The sequence below is a fragment of the Syngnathus floridae genome, chromosome 19 (assembly GCF_059516105.1).
Source record: "Syngnathus floridae isolate MCC-2025c chromosome 19, RoL_Sflo_1.0, whole genome shotgun sequence".
Classification (NCBI taxonomy): Eukaryota; Metazoa; Chordata; class Actinopteri; order Syngnathiformes; family Syngnathidae; genus Syngnathus; species Syngnathus floridae.
The window spans coordinates 5,721,635-5,740,989 of record NC_142431.1 but is presented as its reverse complement, the minus strand read 5'-3'; the positions used below and the strand labels follow the sequence as shown (position 1 = coordinate 5,740,989).

Sequence of the window (19,355 nt, the reverse complement as noted above, 5' to 3'; positions counted from 1 at the left end):
GTTCCCTTACAAACGTGTGGCCTTATTCTCCGTGCGCTTAAACACTATATTTAGCCGGACGGTCGCGGTAGCAAAGCGATTTGGTCGGCGTTCTATAGCCCAGTTGAGTTTTTTTTTTTTTTCACGAGCCACCTTCTTTAAATAGCTTTTGTATCGTTAACCTACTTTTGTTGGGAGTTTCCCCGAGGATGTAAATTGTATATGCATTTGTGACTGGGGATATTTTGGTCTGGAAAACATATAGCTTCGGGGGGTCGGAATCAAAGATAGCGAAAAAGTCATTATGGGAACGGGTTGTTTCTTCCTGCACAGGGGGGGAATTGCGGAAAACAAAAGAAGAAGAAGAAAAAGATGGGATTAAATTGAGTCGGTCCTCGGAATTTTGGTTGCATTTTCAAAGGCATGCTAATTAGCGGAATTGTGGTTAGCGTGAGTCGATTATGAGGCCCAAATATTGATTTGCCCTGGTTGCACGATCTCAGACAAGATGATGACATAATTGGACTTTCTATGTCTATCATTTTCTGGGGCGATTACATAATTGACGAGTGTGGATCAAACAGCCAATTTCTGGCAGCTATTATAACTGAATGTAAAAAGTTCTTGTTTTACTTGGGAATGTTTAGGCAAAGAGAGCTAATGCGTAATTAGACGACGGGTTTATTCCTGGGAGGATATGACTCAGTTCATTTGCAAAGTGACTGGAGAAGCGTGGTGTTTGTCGTTCGGCGTTCCTCTTGTCTCTTTGGATTGGGCTCGTAAAATATGTATGAAGCCTTGGAGGTGAAAGCTTTTGGATCTAATTGAGTAGCTGTGGGTGGAAGATTCGTCCAATTGCGCCAGCTAGCTAGCTGCTAGCTAGCTGCTAGCTTCACGGAAAGCAAAAGTTTGGTTTCCGTATCCAGTGCAGTTAATTTTGTATCGTCATTTTTATTCCTGCCCTTGTCGCTAACATGTTTTTATGGAGCCGTCATGTCGGAGGCAGATTTTACACACTCGCCACAGTTTATTTAGTAACTGTGCAGATGTTGTTTATAGCCGTGTTAGGAGTTGTGTCTGGTGCTTCGGCACCCTCAAACCTGATTATCTGCGGAGGTGGGACACACACACACACAGATAATGTATATACACACACATTTCTGAAAGGTTTTATAAGGGAAAGAAGGGGAAGTTTGTCTTCAAGGCAAACTCTCTCTGGTAAAATGAGATTGTGTTTGTGTGCTTGCGTCGTACTGTTATTTTTATTGGCTCCCATCCGTTACTGTTGCGCCACCTGTTCTGTAGAGAGTGCTTCAAGGTTGTCGGGGTTTTTTTTTTTGCTAGCCAGAGAGAGGTGACCTTTATAATCGGTCCGGCTCAACGCTTTGCCCACGGCTTCTGCCAATCTCGACTCAGCCTTGAGGCTCCAATGACCAAGCACCCGCCGCCATCCCCTCGATTATCTGATTAACTATGCCTTAAAGCAGCGGCCATGTAATTTGTATGCATGTTTAAGTGTTTGCCAAATCATGAGAGTCATTGTTGACAATCTTTGCAGGGGAGGCCAATGATAAAGATGTCCAGGTTGTGGAGTTGCCCATCGTGGACAGTCTTCACCCTCGCCCCCCCTACCTGCCTCTGGCTATTCCCGAGGACCTGGCGCCACGCCTGCACCGCCTGCACGGTGACCCCTCCGTGTGGTGGGTGTCCCAGTTTGTCAAGTATCTGGTGCGGCCCCAAGCTTGGCTGGAGAAGGAGATCCAGCAGACCACAGCTAAGCTAGGCTTCAAACACCCCATCATTGGGTAAGAGAACTCAGACGTTATTTATTCATTTTTAATTCACTTATGAGCATTTCCATGAAGTGTTTCTATTTATTTTCACCGTTTCTATTTGGAGTTCCAAAGCAAACAAAAAAAAAAAAAAGGTAATTAGCAAACAAAGACATAGCTTCGGGGCCCTGGTGGAGCTTTTGCTGAGGTTAATATCAGGTTAAGACAATAATTCCAAATGGTAACGAAAATGATGTTTTGTGCATTTTATTCTTTATCCTATCCACTTTTTGTCAATTAGAAAATAAGACGCCCTATTTGTTTGAATATTACGCTTGCTAAAATAATTTTCCGAGAGAAATAATTGGCTAAGTAGGAACCCTCGCTGAGACTTCCAGCATTCTAAAAAATATTAAACACCCTATTGAGTTACATCTTACTGTTGTCTGTTTGGAGTTAATCTCACATAAAGCAGCCTCTCCTTAATGTGCTGCTAATGACAGATAACGCCAATTTAGCCCCCGACTCCATTTTGTCTTTAGCGAACAGACGTGTTCTTTAGATAACGTTTTTTAATAACTCCAAAATATATTTACGACAAGGTTTTTTCAAAGAGTTGTAAAAACTTCAAACCAGAAGCCAGTAAGGATTGTGCCCCCTAAAGTCCTTTCCTGGAGGAGTGTAGCCTCTCATCTGTCTTCCTGGCATGGTGTTCTGGACCCGTCCAACCGGGAGTAGACCTCAGACAGAACTAGGCATCGCCGAAGGGACCGGGTGTCAGAGCTGACCCTGGACTGAACATGAGGAAGTGGCCAAGGGACAGGGAAGCCCGGGCATGTCAATTTAGACTGCTGCCACCTGGACTCGGAATTTAGGCCATAATAAATAACTGCATGGATGTTTTTTGTTTTTTTTCCTCGTCGCATGGCTGCCAGGTGCCCAACTCGGGGAGCATTAGCATTTTTGCCTGCAAGCTCCATTCTCTTTCTGCCACACTTCCCCGCATCAGCTATTATTGTAAGGCGTTCACTTAGCCAGATGGGAGATTTATCATTCAGCACCCACGTGCATGATGATGAGCGCCGAGCAGAGCAGGCACGAGAAAGCACCGCGCCAGGAACTGACTTTCAACTCCTTTTGCTGGGATGGACCAAACTTTTCAAGATGTCCCATGAGTCTCCACCAACTCTCCATCTGCATATGCATCCATTTTGCTTCAAGCCATCCTCACGCCGCCTCCCCGCTCGGCTCATTCCACGGCGACTCTCGTCGCATTCCGCCCGCCTTTGTGTCTCCTTTCAGAGCAGCTGCCGTGTCTTTGAGCGCTCCACGACTCTCCGCCCCTTTATCTCTCCTCTTTTTTTCTTCGACTCTGACTCATTTCTGATCGCGACTTGCGTTTCGTTTGTTCTCGCCGCCAAGACTTCTCTTTTTTTTTCTTACACGCCGCCTCTCACCTCTCCCTCACGGTCCCCCTCGGCACACATCTGTATTCACGAGCCTCTTGCTCTCATTGAGTTCTCCACACATCTCTTGTTACGATTCTTTGTCTTTTCCCACACCACACCTCCCTGTCAATCGGTGAGAATCCCTTTCCCATTTTTTCTAATTTACGTGTAAGTATCATTTTTAGCATTCTTGACTGCCGGGCAAGTTGGCCCGATTGTTTATCGAAAAAAAGAAAAAGGGGGGGAGGGTGGAACAGATGTGCTTCTGATGCTAGCTTAACTGCTTTGACATCACACTGACTTGAGAGGAAAACATTGGTGGAATTCTGAATAGGGGCACTCAACTGAATTCATGTGTAGCTCATTAGAGAAAAAGTTTGATTCAAAAAGGAGGGGTTTATCTTTTTTTCTCCCCCCCTTAAGCCTTGCGAATTATTAGCAGTCGTGCAGCAAGAATACTCATCGCGGGTATACGAGGACACGGGAACCAAATGAATATTCAGCTGAAAGTGGCTACATAACCATAAAGTGCTTTTTTTTGTTGATTTTTTTTTTTTTAACCCCCACCCCCGCAAATCTCGCACAGTGCATCACGCAACAACTGAATAAGACAATAGTGTATCTGTCTAAAGACTCTAAAAGCTGCCTAGTGATGTTTAAATCCTTTTGATAGTCTTCCAAGGTGCTGACGTCACATGTAAATAAAAGATTCAGTTCGTGTATATTGAGTTTTTTGGGGACGCTCAAGCCTGAATCGAGACAGGAGCTTTGAAATCATGTCTAGGGCTGGTATGAGCCATCGGGGGAGTGACGGCAATCACTACAGAGTCAGAAAGATGAAAAGTCGGCCTTTTTTTTTTCTTTTATATGCCACCTGAACAGCCGGTCATCCCTTCCTATTTTTTTTGTTTTTTAGAAGGCTAATTCATCCTTAAGTATGCTGGAATTAGTGCTGTTGCTCTCTGTCATCTCCCTCCATGCCCCTGTAACTGCTCGCCCCTCCCCTCTCTGCTCAAAGAGGCAACTTGTGAAGTGACCTGCTTATATATAGATCGTGATGGATGGACGGAGGAACGGACAAACGGACGGTCATTCCGCGTGGATAATTAGAAGAGCATGCAGTGAGACATGCCCCTAAAGACTCTGCATAGCAAACAAATAAATGAACCATGGTATGAAAATCAACACAATTAAAGCAAAGTAAGCCATTTAGCCAACTGGGTAAGAACCCTTCAACAGCATGATTGCAAATGTGTCATAACAAATGAGCCCACTCCTTTTTCTTTTTTTTTTTAGATTTATTTATTTATTTGTTGTTAATAGATTTTGCAATTTTCATTCCTTCCTGGAGGCCACAATTCACAATACAGATGCGCTTGGTTGCTTTCGTAATGTAATAGTTCGAGATAGAATAAAAATTGAGTTTGTGTATCCATCAGTTTGAGGAATGGGATGTATGCGCGTTCTCTCCCATCCCGCCTTTTTTTTTTTTTTTTTTTTTATGCTTTCATATATGCAGTCTGCTCCCACTCTGTCCTGGATTGCTGGAAGAAATGACACAGTGTTGCTTATTTCTGCTCCTGGCTTGTCCTACATACGCCAAATTCAAGCAAGCCTGCGTGTCTGCAAACACCTTCTGTCACCGCTATTCATTTGGTGGCCTATATGAAAATATTGGCACTGCACAGATAGGAACAAAAGTATTGGGACAGCTCCATGAAGCTCTGCCTATGCACGTCTCCTTTGCTAAATATTTTTTTTGTCCTTGTGTGTGTTGCGCAGCGTCCATGTGAGGAGGACAGACAAAGTTGGCACGGAGGCGGCATTCCACCCCATCGAGGAGTACATGTTGCATGTGGAGGAGCAGTTCCAGCATCTGGCCCGGCATGGCCAAGTGGACAAGAAACGAGTCTACCTCGCCACCGACGACCCCTCATTGCTGCAGGAAGCCAAAACCAAGTCGGTCATTTCTTTTGGCATTATTATCATTGTTGCTATTTTTGGGACGTTCCTTTTTACACAGTTGCCCTTGTTCAGGTATCCCGACTACGAGTTCATCAGCGACAACTCCATCTCGTGGTCTGCGGGCCTTCACAACCGTTACACTGAGAACTCTCTGAGAGGAGTCATCCTGGACATCCACTTCCTTTCTCAGACTGACTTCTTGGTGTGCACCTTCTCCTCGCAGGTTAGTTATTTAAAGCTACTTATGTGGCAGCCTGGAATGCTATTGAAATTGTCCAAAAGGTTCTTTGTCTTAATTTGCCCTGCAGTTGGCAGGCAACCTGCTGCTGTTGTGACCCAGATTCCAGATCGCGATGACTCACCCTTGAGTCAAAAATAACAAAAATTCCGATAAACTATTCAAAATGTTTGCCGGAATGAAACAAGCATTTTGTATCATCTCAGCTGATGCTTAAAAAAAAATTGTTTTAACCTCTCATCAGCTCGTTCCAAGTGTGCTTACGTCGATTTATTAACAGGTAATCATTTCTCTATGACTTCATTAGCAAGCGAATGACTGCACATTAATCAATATTTAAATCCGATAAGCAAATACGGGTCCGTTTTGCGGCGCGCATTAAGCGACAGTCAGCGGCAGAAACGTTTGGACCAGTTGCCATGGTGACAGTTCATTTACCAGAATATTCCTCAGCAGGCTTCTGCTCTTTTTTCGAAGTCTCCTCGTTAATATGGCCTTTGATGGCTGAAGTTACCAGCTGTTTGACTAAATGAACAAAAATAACTTCCAAGTCAAAGACGTACATGTCTTTGCGAAAGGAAGTCGTCTTTCTAATATAACCGCGGGGGAAACAAGACGTCAGACAAAACCAAGTCAAAGGGTTTCACGGGGGGGAAAGCGGATGTTTGTCACAATCTTCAATGCCATCTTCTCCCATCGCTGGTTATTATTTTGACATTTATGGTGAAGACAATAAAATTTGATTTCACATCATTGGCCCACCCCTTCCATAACAAACTCCCCCCCCCCCATCCGGTATTGAGTTGTGGTTGGTTCCACCTCAGGTGTGTCGCGTGGCCTACGAGATCATGCAGACCCTCCATCCGGACGCTTCGTCCTACTTCTACTCCCTGGACGATATCTACTACTTTGGCGGCCAGAACGCCCACAATCAAATCGCCGTGTACCCCCACCAGCCGCGCAATAGCGAGGACATCCCGCTTGAGCCCGGCGACGTGATCGGCGTAGCCGGCAACCACTGGGACGGCTACTCCAAGGGCATCAACCGCAAACTGGGCCGAACGGGCCTCTACCCGTCCTACAAGGTCAAAGAGAAGATCGAGACGGTCAAGTACCCGACGTACCCCGAGGCGGACAAACTGTTGGAATCCCACAAGAAGTGAAAAGGGGGAGAACATTTTAAAATACACTTTAAAAGAAAACAAACATCGGAAGATGAGAAGGAGAACACCGTAGACTGCGGTTTCCAGGGAAGGAGGCTGCTTTTGTACAGAAGGAAGAAAGAAGCCTGCAAAGCACGCTAGATGAGACGAAAGGACCTGCACACACACGTGGCAGGACTGCACTCAGTGTATGTGTGTGTGTGCGCGAGTGTGTGTGTGCGTGCACTTGTGCTTGTGTCAGGTCACAGAGAACTTGCAGCACTACTCCTCAGGCGGAGTCTGTAGATTTTAAATAAAGCAAGAAAAACAAAAAAAGATCAGTCAAACATAAAAACTGTCTCGGGACTTTACTGTAAAGACTGGACCACCCCGCTCATCACCCCCCCTCCGCTCCCAGTTTTTAAAACTGGAGTGTTTTATTTAATTCTATTGTGGTTTTTCACTCTTGACTTGCCTTTTTTTTTTTTGTTACTGAATGTACTGTATTCTTTTTTTTGCCACATTCCTCCATCTCGTCCCATGTGCAATTAAGTTTAATCTATCACCCTGTGCTTTTAATTTTTTTATTTTATTTTTTAAACGGTCTTAATTTTTTTAAGCGTGCTGCTTGTGCATTGTGTACTGTATCACGTGTGTGTGAGAGAGTGTGTGTGAGATAGCGAGAATGTGTGTGCCGCTTTTAAGGGGCCACGTGAGCAACCTGCCTGGTGCCTGCTTCTTTTTTTTCGCCGCCTCTGGACTCAATTGTGTTTGTGTGCCTGGTGGTGATGCAGGATTGGGGACGGGAGGAGGGGGGCTTATGTGTGTAATTGTGTTGTGGGGACACTTTGGACAATGGAAGTTCGCCCCCCCCCTCCCTTGTGAACAATGTTCAGATTATTAGGATGGTGCACATCGACACGCTCGCCAAATGAAGCACTCCACAACTGTCTTCTGTTCTTATGGCCATCCTTTTTTCAATTTTTTTTTTTAAACTTTGCTCTGTTAAAATAAACAAGGGCAAAATTGTTTTTGTTTTTTTTAAAAACAATAATGCTATGTCTTCTCAAAAGCCATCATTTCATAACTTATGCTCCTGGGCATTGTCTTTGATGACCACACATTGAAATAAACTTGAGAAACCAACGCAGGTTTTCCTTGTTGGCTATTTTGGCAAATTTATTTTTGTTTTTTGTCCCAATGTCATATTTTACAGGTCAACTGTTTGTCTTTTCAGTGATCCATAACATTCTTTCTTCACCTAGCAAATTGCCTCATGCCATTGGTGTCCCAGTAGCCCTCCTGGTCTTATCTACTGGCCTACTTCCTGCTTCCCTCCTAATCTCTTTTTCTTATTTATGTGATGTCTTGTTGCTTTCTCACTCCGTGAGGTATGGGAGTGGTGGTGGGGGGGGGGGGGTTCCATCAGAGATCACGTGTTAATTTCACTATCTGCATGCTTCATTAAATACTCATAAAAGAAAAGCTAGCTGTGGAAGGTTTTCCGCACGGGTGGGTAATAATAATTGTATTGTTTTGGTTTCCTCCCGCTTGACAACAGTCCACAGTTAATTTGGAGCGTGTTGACCAAGAAATGTCTCCTTTGAAAAGGGAGCCAGTTCCCGCTTGGTTTTTACAAATGCACATGCTAACCGGAGGCCACTTTAATTAAAATGTGCTCATCGCTGTCACAAAGTCGTTTAAGAGAGACGTTAGCGCACTTCATTATTCTCTTAATTAGCCGCCCAACCTGATGGAGCCTGCAGATTTTTTATTGTTTTTTTTTTAACTAGCACCTTTTAACACATTCCAAGTTCAACTTTTGTTCGCAGGGGAACACAGCGGAGGCATTTGCGGGTCACTAACGCATTTTTTATTTTTAATCAACAATACAATGAGTGTGACATTTTACATTGTTTATATTAGCGACGAGTGAGTACCGATACCAGGTATCCGATACCAGCCTTATTTCAAGCACACATCTGTACCTGCAACTGTAAGTAAAATTGCTCTATTGGTAGATTTAGGGCTTTCTTTAAAATGATCTGTCATTGTTTTGGGGGAGAAAGTTTATGTATCAAAATTCTAGTGGTATCGGTGCTTGGTATCGGTAATTATTCAAAAACTGAATTCTAAGGTATTGTGTTCAATACGTGTTGGTAAAATATGCTATCTGGCTAAGTGTCTGCGCCATCACTTTGCAGACGATCAATCTCGTAAGAGACATCTGATTTCATTCCAAACGACTCATGCAAAAAGGGCGAGGAAATAAAAATGATTCTCGCCCTCCGACGTGGCGCTGGAGTACCATCAAGTGTCACCTTTGTGCGGCGGGAAGATAGTAAGGACTTCATCATTCTGCCATTGGTCTTAAATCAACTCAGCTTTTCCCCGCTTGACATTTATCAGATGAAGACTGTAAACCTCCTAGTAAACTTGTAAAGGGAATTTTTTGGCGAGGTGTTGGCACACGTCAGCCGAAGAGCGACAAAAGGCTTTAGTTTGGCACATGGAGAGGACTTTGATGGGATCTCTCCTGGGAAGACAACGAGGCACACGAGGACTTGAGTTTGATTTCGATAGGCTCTATTAATTGGTGTTTGCCGCCCAGCGTTTTAAACATTGTGTAATTTGGCAAATGTTCAGTCATATCCTGGTGTATATTTATTTTTTTCTCGCTTGAACTTGGCAGATGAGTGTGAGCCATGTGTATGATATAAGGTGTCGTTTGTTGACGTTTCCGCTTTTATGTTCGCCCACTCAGTCTGCTGTTCTTTTACTTTCAATCTCTTTACTCGTGAAACTTTGCAAACTCGGCTTTGAGTGCTGACCTGTCACACAATTGGATGCTATTAACTTCCCACACATGGCCCACTTCACCTCCGCGGGATGTTGTTCTTGATGACTAGGCAGACGACTGCAATCACTTGAGTGAGTATGATGCTCTAAAAATGACGCCAGGTTTGCTCTCGGTGTCCCCGGAAGTTGCTGCCGCACATTATTTTGCATTTTTCCTCCTAGCAAAAAAAATTCTCTTTCATGCTTTTCAGCTCATTTTTTGCTAGCGACTTAATATTTTACAACCGTATCACAAAACCTAGACGAGTAAGATCAACCCGAAAAATCAAAATAAAACTTCTTCCAGACTCTGATGAGCAATATTTTTTTATTTTTTATTTTGGCAGCTCTGTGCCGCTTTTACCGCACCTGCAACAAAATGTAATGTCTCTTCCAAAGCGTTGCATTGAGAGCAATAACACACATGGCGCTGAAGACGAAAGCCAAACGTTATCACTTTGTTATATTAGACTGAAATTCAAGTTTGTTATTGTCTTTCTAGTCAGTGTCTTAATTCAAAATGTAGCCACATAAAATAATCTGCAAATTATAAAGTTGGTTTATTGAAAATGTAGTGCTGGTTAATTCTAAACAGCCCTAATTATAAGAGGGGGGTGCACACTTTTACAACCCCATTCTCAGTGTTTTATTTTTGCTTTTTTTTTTTTAATCACATATTCTACAGGTCATAGATCTTATTATTGGTGAAAAAAAAGATCATTTTTTTATCACATCAACTTGGCAGGGGTGTGCAGACTTTCTGTGTGTCATAGTCACGAAGGTGACGGAGAATCCCCAGCTATTCCTCGCTTCGCCTCGCCGCCGTGCCGCCTGCCAGCAGGCTCGCTGCCTGCCGTGATGACCATTAGTGTCTGGCTGCGGCTTCGGGAGATAACAGGTGATTTAGGGGCCCGTGCCTTGACACAGCCAGAGAGAAATAGCCAGCTGCCGCTTATCTCGCTCGTCGCCATCCTCCACTCATTTTTACATTAGACTCACCTATTCAAAGCCATCTGTCTTGTCGCTCAGCTTTCAATAAAAAAAAAAAAACACTTCCACAGAGGGCGGCGTTTATACCGTTTTATCACAGAGGGAGGCGGCGCTTTTTAACAGCCAGGGGCAACACAATGGCAGCGGGGCCCGAGCTCACAAAGCTGCCCTACCTGCCGCTGAGTGTTCTGACACCATCCGGGGGCTAATAGCAAATCAATACCTTAGCTGAAATGAACGTGTCGGGGTTAATAATCAAAACGGGCTGCTCTACATCAAGCTACACTGACCAAATCTCTGCGGACTTTATTATTTAGCACCAAAGGGAAAAACTGGCTTACCAGTTCAGGGACACAAATATCGTCGTGCGTTGCTCTATAAAACGGCGGTGATTATAACAAAATATCGTCCGGCCTCCAGGAGGAATAAACAAATGGCCTCGTCGCTCTCGGTTATGCGGAAATATCTTTAGGGCAGGACAGACGGACAGATCGAGTCCAAGAAGGAATTCAGCTGACAATGGTGCTTTTCGCTCGGTCTTTTTCTCCTCTGTGATTATTATCATTCTCTTTTTGTGCCCGGACATATATAGTGACAGGAACGCGATGGGTGTCCTTTCCTTTTCTCTCGGCTAAGTGCAGAAGCAATTTGCTCTTCTTTGCACATTCTCATAAAAGGCTCCTGATTGCACATTATGACCTGAGTCTTAAATGCACGCGGCCAACGCAAAGCATGCGGCTACAGCAAAATGCCGCCTACTAGTCGCTGTGAACCTTGACCCACCCCCACCCCCCCCCCCCCGGCAATCAATCAGGATGGAGTGCTGGGAAATAGAAAATATCCCAGTGTTTTTCTAGACAATAAGACACACTTCAAATCGTCTTATCCTTTCTTATATGGTGCGCCTTATAGTCTAAAAAAAGCGGGAGTTGGATTTTTTTTTTTAACACACTTCGTTTCCTTTAAGACTATTTTTTTTCCAATCTTTGTGTTTCCCAATGTTTCTTACTGTATACCGTACAGCATTTGTCAGACTATAGAAAGCTTCTGAGAAATATTACCTTTAGCATTTTTTTTTTATTTTTTATGGGCGCCCAAGGATTCAGCTTAAGTGCCTGTTTTTTGGAGTTTTTTTTCTAACAAAGAGCAGCTATTTCAATTTGTCAGACCACAAAGCAACTAAAGCGCTCCTCGCTAAGCCTATCTGTATGTCTTTACAAAAAAGTCTCTCATCTCTCTAAAGTGGCTGCTGTTTTTTTTTTTCTTTTTTTCTCCCCTCCTGTCTTGTTAAGGTGGACCTTCTCAAGGCATCATGGATGTTTTCTCTCGTTAGCTAACCGAAGCTTTTGTCTTGACATTAACCTGCTATGTACACTTTTGTAGTTATTCTCAGTATCTTGATGACCTATAAAAAAAAATGTCACCTCGCCCCCCCCCTTCCTTTCTGTTATCTCGGGCTCAATTGTTTTTGCGGTAAGTGTTTATTGCGCAATCACTATTCTTCTCACTGACCTTGTTGATGCCGCCGTCACGATCAATGTACACATCTGCTCCCATTGTGGGAATCGTCCAACATCTATTTTTGATGCGTTAGGAATTGAAGTAATGACGCCTGCCCACGTGCCCTTGCGGCCCCCGCTCACCACGGGGAGCGGGTTGGAATTACGAGCAGGTATTTATTAGCATGAGTGAGCACGTTATTAATCAGGCGCACAGTGAGTGGGCTGTTTGATTTCATGTGTTGAGCAAAAAAAAAAAAAAAAATGCACAGATGTTCAGATGTGATTACTCTACACGTAACAAATTAAGGTGACCATGAGAAAGTTTCTAAATCATGCAGGATTTCATAACACTAGGAATGTGCTCTTCATTAAATGTTCACACCTTCACGGCCGTGCTGGAAAAGTATTTCAAAATCAGTAGTGGTGCCGTGAGTTTGGGTTTGACCAGCGTGGAGCCCGCACAGCGTGAGATTCAAAAGGCTAATCAGTGAGCTAATGAGTTCTCTCCACTTGCACCAGTAGGAGGGTCTTCACCGCGGCTCAAGCAGGCCAGCTGCAGCTGGAGATAGGAACGTGCTATTTGACAGGTTAACCTTCAATCGGGGCGCTAATGAAGATCCTGCTGAGCTGGCATATTCATGTCGAAATTACTCGTAGTACATGGAATTACTGTCTGCCTTCCCATAAATCAGTTTGATTTCAGTGTGCTGATTTTCAAACAGTCCATTTTTGAAACTTGTCCAGGGTCAAAAGAAGCAGGAGCCTATTCCAGGTGATGAAAAGCCGACACCTACACTAAAATCAGGCGACTAGTCCAAGCTGCTTTGTCTCGCCCATGGGTGAGGACAAGACAGCGAGCAGGCCTCATCCTAGATGAATAATGCACCATTCAAAGTTCCCACGACTGATCCAAGCTCTGGAGAGCCCCGAGGTACGTTGCCACCTCCATGTAAAAGCTTCCGCCGCTGTGCCTCGTCGCCTGAAACTCATGTTCACATCTCAGAGCGTGCAATGAAAATCCTCATCAAGCTGTCCCCAAAGAGTTGCGGCGAAAAGGGAGGGGGGCAATCGCACACAAGGGTGTCACGATCAATATTCCTGGGAGCGCTCATCGAGGCTCCGCTGAGATAAGGTAAAGACAGATCTTATCCATGTGTGTGTGTGTTTGTCAAAGCAGAAGAAAGAACGATGGAGAGAGTTCAACAGCGACTCTGACTCTATTGGAGACAAATGGAGGAGAATGCACAGTGAATAATTTACACGGGCCAAAAATAACATTAAAAAAACATTTTCTTGGGGAACAAAGCAACAAGGAAGAGGGAGCAAGTTGGAGGATACGCAGCATATAGCTCTTAATATTAATCCGGCGTTGGTACCATTATGCACATGTGATTCATAACAGGTTCATCAGCATGTATATTTTATTTGTAATTTCATTTAGTTTGATTTGAACAAATGAGAGTGGGAATTATATCATACAAACGTGATCACGCATGTACATAATTTAAGCGTGTTTTTTTTTTTTTTGCCATGCTGCTCAAACTGATGCATTTTTTATAGGCACGCACAATACCTACATTCAAATTTGATCAACTACTAAAATTGTGTTTTTTTTTAAATTTCTAATTCCATGATTAATGTAGAATTTCTTGTTTACAGTGAAGCTATGCATTATTAAATGCAAATATCAAATGAATAAAACACTAGCAAGCACCTCATGATAATTAATGTATTTCTATTCATGTTTTAATAGTTCATAATAAGAGTTCAGTCAGACAAATTTATATAGTATATATATATATATATATATATATATATATATATATATTATATATAATTCTCGCCACTTTGTCGCCGAGTCGACTTTCATCTGCCTCTTACGTACTTCCCATCACGAGCTTTACTACTTGAGGCCTTTGGCCATTCTGAATGAAAGTTTAATGTGCTCAAAAAAAATAATAATGCAGAAACTCCTTGAGCTGCATGTAATGGCCTCCGCTGACTTGTCTCGCTATTTATACAGATGAGTCTAAACGAATAAAAATGTTGTATGCACACAAATAACACGTATTGAGGAAAAAATGCCTCGCATAATTTGACATACCTATCATTAATTAAACCAGCCTTAAGCACTTTGATTTGCATGCCGTGCTACATGATTGTGCGAAACAAAAAAAAATGCAGGTCGACCACCAACACTTGAGATTTGAATCGCTGAACACCCCTGTTAACTCTCCAACTATTTATATTTAAACATCTGCTTGGTGAGTTTTGATCTCAAGTCTAATGACGTGATTTGACAAATCTTGCAGTGAGTTAAGTTGGCTCACCTCTTCCTCAGATCTTCACCTTTTGAGTCTGGGGAACAGTCCGCTTTGCTTTCATGTATTTCAAGTACAAATGTGTCGTAATTTGGCCTCGGAATGCAAATTTCAACATCATTTTAACGTACAAATGCTTGAGTTTTACACGTGAGAGTGAGTGCTTCTGCCATCTAGTGGAGAATCATTGAATTGTTCTGGCTGTCACGATACGTTGCTGGCATAAATAGATATTTGTAGTGTTTGCATAATTACGTATATAGAATTGCAAACCTATTTTGCTCTTCTTCTTCTATCCAGCTAACGTTTCCAAACGTGATGGTGTCAACGTAAAGGTTGCAGATGACACATTTGTCCAACCTCAAGAAAATGTGGATTCTAGCGGCTTGTGTTGGCAGCGCGGCATGTGACTCATAGATCATCTTGAAGGTTAGTGTACAAGCTGCGTTATTACCATATGTGTGTCGCCGTAGAATCCCGCACAGGCGCTTAGAAAAGACTCGGTGAAAGGTTATATTTGTTTGATTAATAGTATACCTGTGGAGACCGGCGTGAAACGCATTATATGCACTCGGCTACGGCTAATTGAATCGACCCTTTGCGCTTAATTTCCATTAAATAGACAGCATTTCATCATTTGAACCCTCGTGTTTAATCCTTTCATTTTTCATGCGGTGTGTACCTTTCTCTAAGTATTTAACTTTGCATGGGTAGAGGAGAGATAAGCTAAGTGGAAGCCATTCACCTTGAAGCAACAATACAGAGTCATTTTATTTAACAATGCCTTCCAAGTTATTCTTCGGTTTGCGGGAAAAAAAACTTCTAACCTGACTAATAATTTCCCTGACTGAAGCATCGTTGAAGAGAAGTCAATGGATGTTTTTATACCACCTCGGCAAATGAGGAAAGTGTTTATGGGTTTGCTGATTTACTCTTAAGTAGTCACTGATACCGATACTAAGTATCGATACCACTAGTACATTTGACATGTAAAATTAAAAAAAAAAGACAGATAACTTTAAAGACATATATATATATATATATATATTTATTTATTTTTCTTGAAACTGCATTAAATTACTATGAGTAAAATTTCAGCCAACTATTTTTATTTATTTATTTATTTATTTATTTATTTATTTATTTATTTATTTATTTATTTATTTATTTTTTACCGCTGGGAGACCGAGAAATAGCAATGAGCACATAATCACATTGGCCAGGCGGAGGTAACATGATTATTGGATGTCACGCTGGATCCAACTTTTGTGCTCCTCTGGTACTTGGCCTTTTTTTTTTTCTTCACAGTAAGAAGCATAAGAGGACAACAAAATCTGGCAGCAGCAGCAGCAGCAGGGGCAAAATTCTGTTAGTGATTGGAAAAATCAATTTGAGGACAGAGGAAATTGTGCGAGTGGAGGCTAAAACAGATGCTATCTGTATTTGTGTGTATGTGTGGCGGGACCTGCAGTAAGATTGTCAGATAGATGCCGCTCACCTTGTCAAACTGATGTACACCTACCTCATTGTATTTACCAACTTTATCCCATTTTGCCCCATCTTTTTTTTGTCGTCGTTCACCTGCCTGTGTCCTCCAAGGTTAAACTTTTGCGAGCAGAACAGGCATCGCTGTTTTATTCGGAGATGTTCACATAAAAATTATCAAGGTCTCAACGTGGTCCAAAAAAATGTCCTGTTCTCCTTTCGTGTCACTAAAATGATTGATGACAAGATGAATTTCAAACAAAGCACTACAAAAGCACGTTTTCGGCTTTTCACACCGTCAAGTGACGTTAAGTCGGATCGGCTTTGTTTTCCGTTGTGTTTCCTTGGGTTCACGTGTCATCTTTGGCTCTTCATGCTGTCACTCAGCACAAGAGTAGATGGAAGTTCCCACCTGGAGATAATCCCTCAAACACACATGATGTCATGAAAACCTCTCACATCCTCATTTTCCTCTCCGGGGCGCCGTCGTTGTCACGCTTTGACGTTGAAAAGTGTCTCATTTTGACACATGAATGGTGGCGGATTAAATGGACTGTAACTCTGACAATGATTTGCTCGTGGTTCATTTTCACAGCCATCACATTTTATGGCCTCGTTACAATTAAAAGAAAAAGATGGATGAAGAAATAAGGAAAAGCAGTTCGTTCGGCAATTTGGAGTGGGGCTGTCAAAGTTGATCTAAGTAGGTCTTTAAAGAAGACATGTTATGCTTTAAAACAGTTGCCGGGTGATTGAAAATATTTTTTTGCACATGATTGAAAGTACTGGATAATCAACGAGAAACTTCTGAGTTGTATTTTTCTACACATTTTTAGCTCAAAGTAACTCGTATGACAAGTCCATGAATGTTATACTTTGATTTTTATTTCCTCAAATGTTGAATGACGCGTGGCAACTCCAGCATAAATATCAAGTACTGTTCACTTCATACACACACTTGTATGCCCGCGTGGTTGCCCTCCATCTATCAGGTGTGACAGGCGCTCAGGTGTTGCTCTACGATGACATTGTCGTGGGACCCGAGCAGGTGGCACTACACACACTCACACACACATGCGTCACCCCCTCTTGCACGAACACCTGTCGTCAATAATAGTATGAAGCCTAATTATCCGAACTGTATATTCTCATATTGTCAGAATGGGAAATAAAAATAATAATAATTTGCATGAATCCTCCAATATTTTCCAGTTTGTGCGGTTTTCCGTTCTGAAGTTCAGTGATTTTTTTATTTTTTAAAAGCCAGTGAATACAGAAATGACCCCAAAGGAGAGCCAAGCCTTTATCTTCCCATTTCATCTGACAAGAATTATTGATTCATGAATCGTTGTCAGGGTTTGATGTGCCCTTGAACGTGCGCTAGCTCGCCCGCATTTGCATCTTTTATCAAGTCCGTTTTAGCTGCAGCAAAAAATGACTTGACGCTAGGGAGGCGCTGAACCCATCCAGGCTAGTTTTTTTTTTTCTTTGCAATGTATGAGTTCCACATCAGCAGCAAATTATAGCTGGGGGGAAAATGTGGCCATGCTGGACATCCGTCTGAATTAATTTGCAGTCCAAAGAAAAAAAAACGACATGAGTAATTGGAAGCTAAGCTACATCCATGTGGCTTCATTCCTCCAGGCAGCATTTTTCTGCTCACCGCAAAACATTCAGTGTCCTCCAGCCCACTTAAAAGCCCGTTGGAGCTGTGGGTGGGCGGGCTCCGCCGTTGTGGGAGTGTTTACGGTTGACTTAAGCTGCCACCGATCGAAGCGGCTCTTTTTAATTCCCTTTAAATGTGACGCAACCGACACTCGATGAGGACTGAATGCAAAATCCTCACTGCTCCAACCATGATGTTGCAACGAGTGGACAGAATAATGAAAATAAAGTCATCAATGTTACTGGTATAAACTTCTATTTTTTTGCAAATGATTGACCCATCTTTTGTCTCTGATTGGTTGTTTTTCCACGAGCGCGGTGGTTTCTTCAAATTAGAGCCACGAGATGGCGCTACAGATATTTTTTTCCCCAGACTATCAATACGATGACTGCTTTGACAAACATTTCAAATAATTATATGTTTTTAATTGCAGACTCTTCTTTAAACTACACATGAGTCTCAGCGGAGGTCTACTGATTACTATTCTATTGAACTATTTTCTCGTGAAGCTGGGGAGTGATCGACTAATGAGGTCCACAAGCGGCAGTGACAGTAAGTGAGGCGCCCTCAGTTTCATACTCGGTCTTAGCTGACACCAGCGGCATTATTTGGCAGACTAATCCACTGCTTGATGTGGCAAGATCCCGCAAAATCTAATTTACATTCCCATTTGGGGGGCCCGATATTACCGCTGCACCTGTTGATTGGCAACGGTGGTCTCCTCACACCACCCACCTGATCTGGCTCACACACGCTCCTGCTGCCCCCTCTCTCTATCTCAAATGGTTTCTTTGCATAGTTTCCATAGTAACCATCCCCTTCTATCCTGTTGTTTCTCCACAGTCGGAGAGCAGCTAATTTATCAAAATGAGGGTCTTTGATGATGAAGGAAGCTAAATTTCAAAATTTACATTTTTTTTTTTTTTTGAGGGGGGGGTCCACTTGTGTCACTCTCTAGCTCAGCTACGACAAGTTATTGTGCCCAAAAAGAGCAGCAAAGAGAATCTTTTATGACTAAGTGATTGTAATAATGTGAAAGGTCATGCTAAATTTGGCAACCATGAAAGTTTGCTAGCCCGATTGTGATGGCGGATATGTGACACGACTGGAGCAATTTCTCATTACTCGTCTGCAGGTCGCGCTCATGTCATACACGACTCTTGCACGTTCTCTCAGCTTCCAAAAAAGCGAAACGTACCTCACTAAATGATCCCGGGGCAAAGAAAGCGTTTCTAATATCCCTCTTAACATTAATCTGCGGAGTGTGTGAAGCGCAAAGAAAAGGAGGCAGTTGGAGAGGATGACACGGGCGGTACGAGTGTCAGGCAAAAGTGCATGGGGGGGCAAATCCAAGTGAGTGACCAGTGAACTCATCTCAGGTATTTAATGTCTTCCCCGATGGACTATGATTGGCTCGTTAATCCCGCCTCTTCTGTTAACCCCACCCAGCCGCGTATTCATCTCACGTACGCACGCTCGACCACGCGCAGTCCCCCCCACACACACACACATGCAAACAAATATGCTCATTAACAAGCCAACAGAGTGGGCAAATGTTCACATAGAATATATATCTTCATTAAACACACAGCCGATGCATCATTACGCTAAGTATGCGCTCCGTCAAGCCTGAACGTTGAGCAACAACGAGCCCTGCGTGGCGCACTGGCGTGCAAAGTTCACATTTATCTGCAGTGGGATGAAGTAGTCAGGGATGCCTTTTTATTATAAAGAAAATTAATTAGGTTACTTTTTCAAAGTCATCCAAACTAGGTGAAATAGCAAAGGCGGGAGGGACCAAGCCAATGCTGGGTTATTTATTGGGTTGAAAACCATTCAGTTTGTATTCCGCTAGCAAATAGCTAGTTCAAGCTAACAAGTAGCCCTATGTCAGGGGTGTCAAACTCATTTTTTTCGCGGGCCGCATTTTAGGCATAGCTTCTTTCGGAGGGCCATTATGACTGTCAACCCAAATAAATGTATGAGCACCTTATATTATATACAGTAAA

At 42.9% G+C, this 19,355-nt stretch overlaps 2 protein-coding genes across 4 annotated transcripts in view; both read left to right on the top strand.

Moving 5' to 3' along the window:
• fut8b (fucosyltransferase 8b (alpha (1,6) fucosyltransferase)) overlaps positions 1-13,195 on the top strand; it is a 99,559-nt gene extending 86,364 nt beyond the window's left edge. For 2 of the 3 annotated variants that reach the window (XM_088361016.1, XM_088361015.1), the window contains 4 exons: positions 1,538-1,784; positions 4,982-5,158; positions 5,237-5,387; positions 6,227-7,690. In XM_088361016.1, coding sequence (XP_088217142.1) covers positions 1,538-1,784; positions 4,982-5,158; positions 5,237-5,387; positions 6,227-6,565 — 914 coding nt within the window. In that variant the 3' untranslated portion in view covers positions 6,566-7,690. Of the gene's footprint in view, positions 1-1,537; positions 1,785-4,981; positions 5,159-5,236; positions 5,388-6,226; positions 7,691-12,618; positions 12,806-12,877 lie in introns of those variants that run through there. The other variant, XR_015854258.1, reaches the window with a different exon arrangement.
• gphnb (gephyrin b) overlaps positions 12,876-19,355 on the top strand; it is a 50,590-nt gene continuing 44,110 nt past the window's right edge. Inside the window, exons 1-3 of the mRNA XM_088361004.1 lie at positions 12,876-13,006; positions 14,496-14,624; positions 17,780-17,898. The gene's annotated coding sequence lies outside the window, so the exon portion shown is untranslated. The remainder of the gene's footprint in view (positions 13,007-14,495; positions 14,625-17,779; positions 17,899-19,355) is intronic.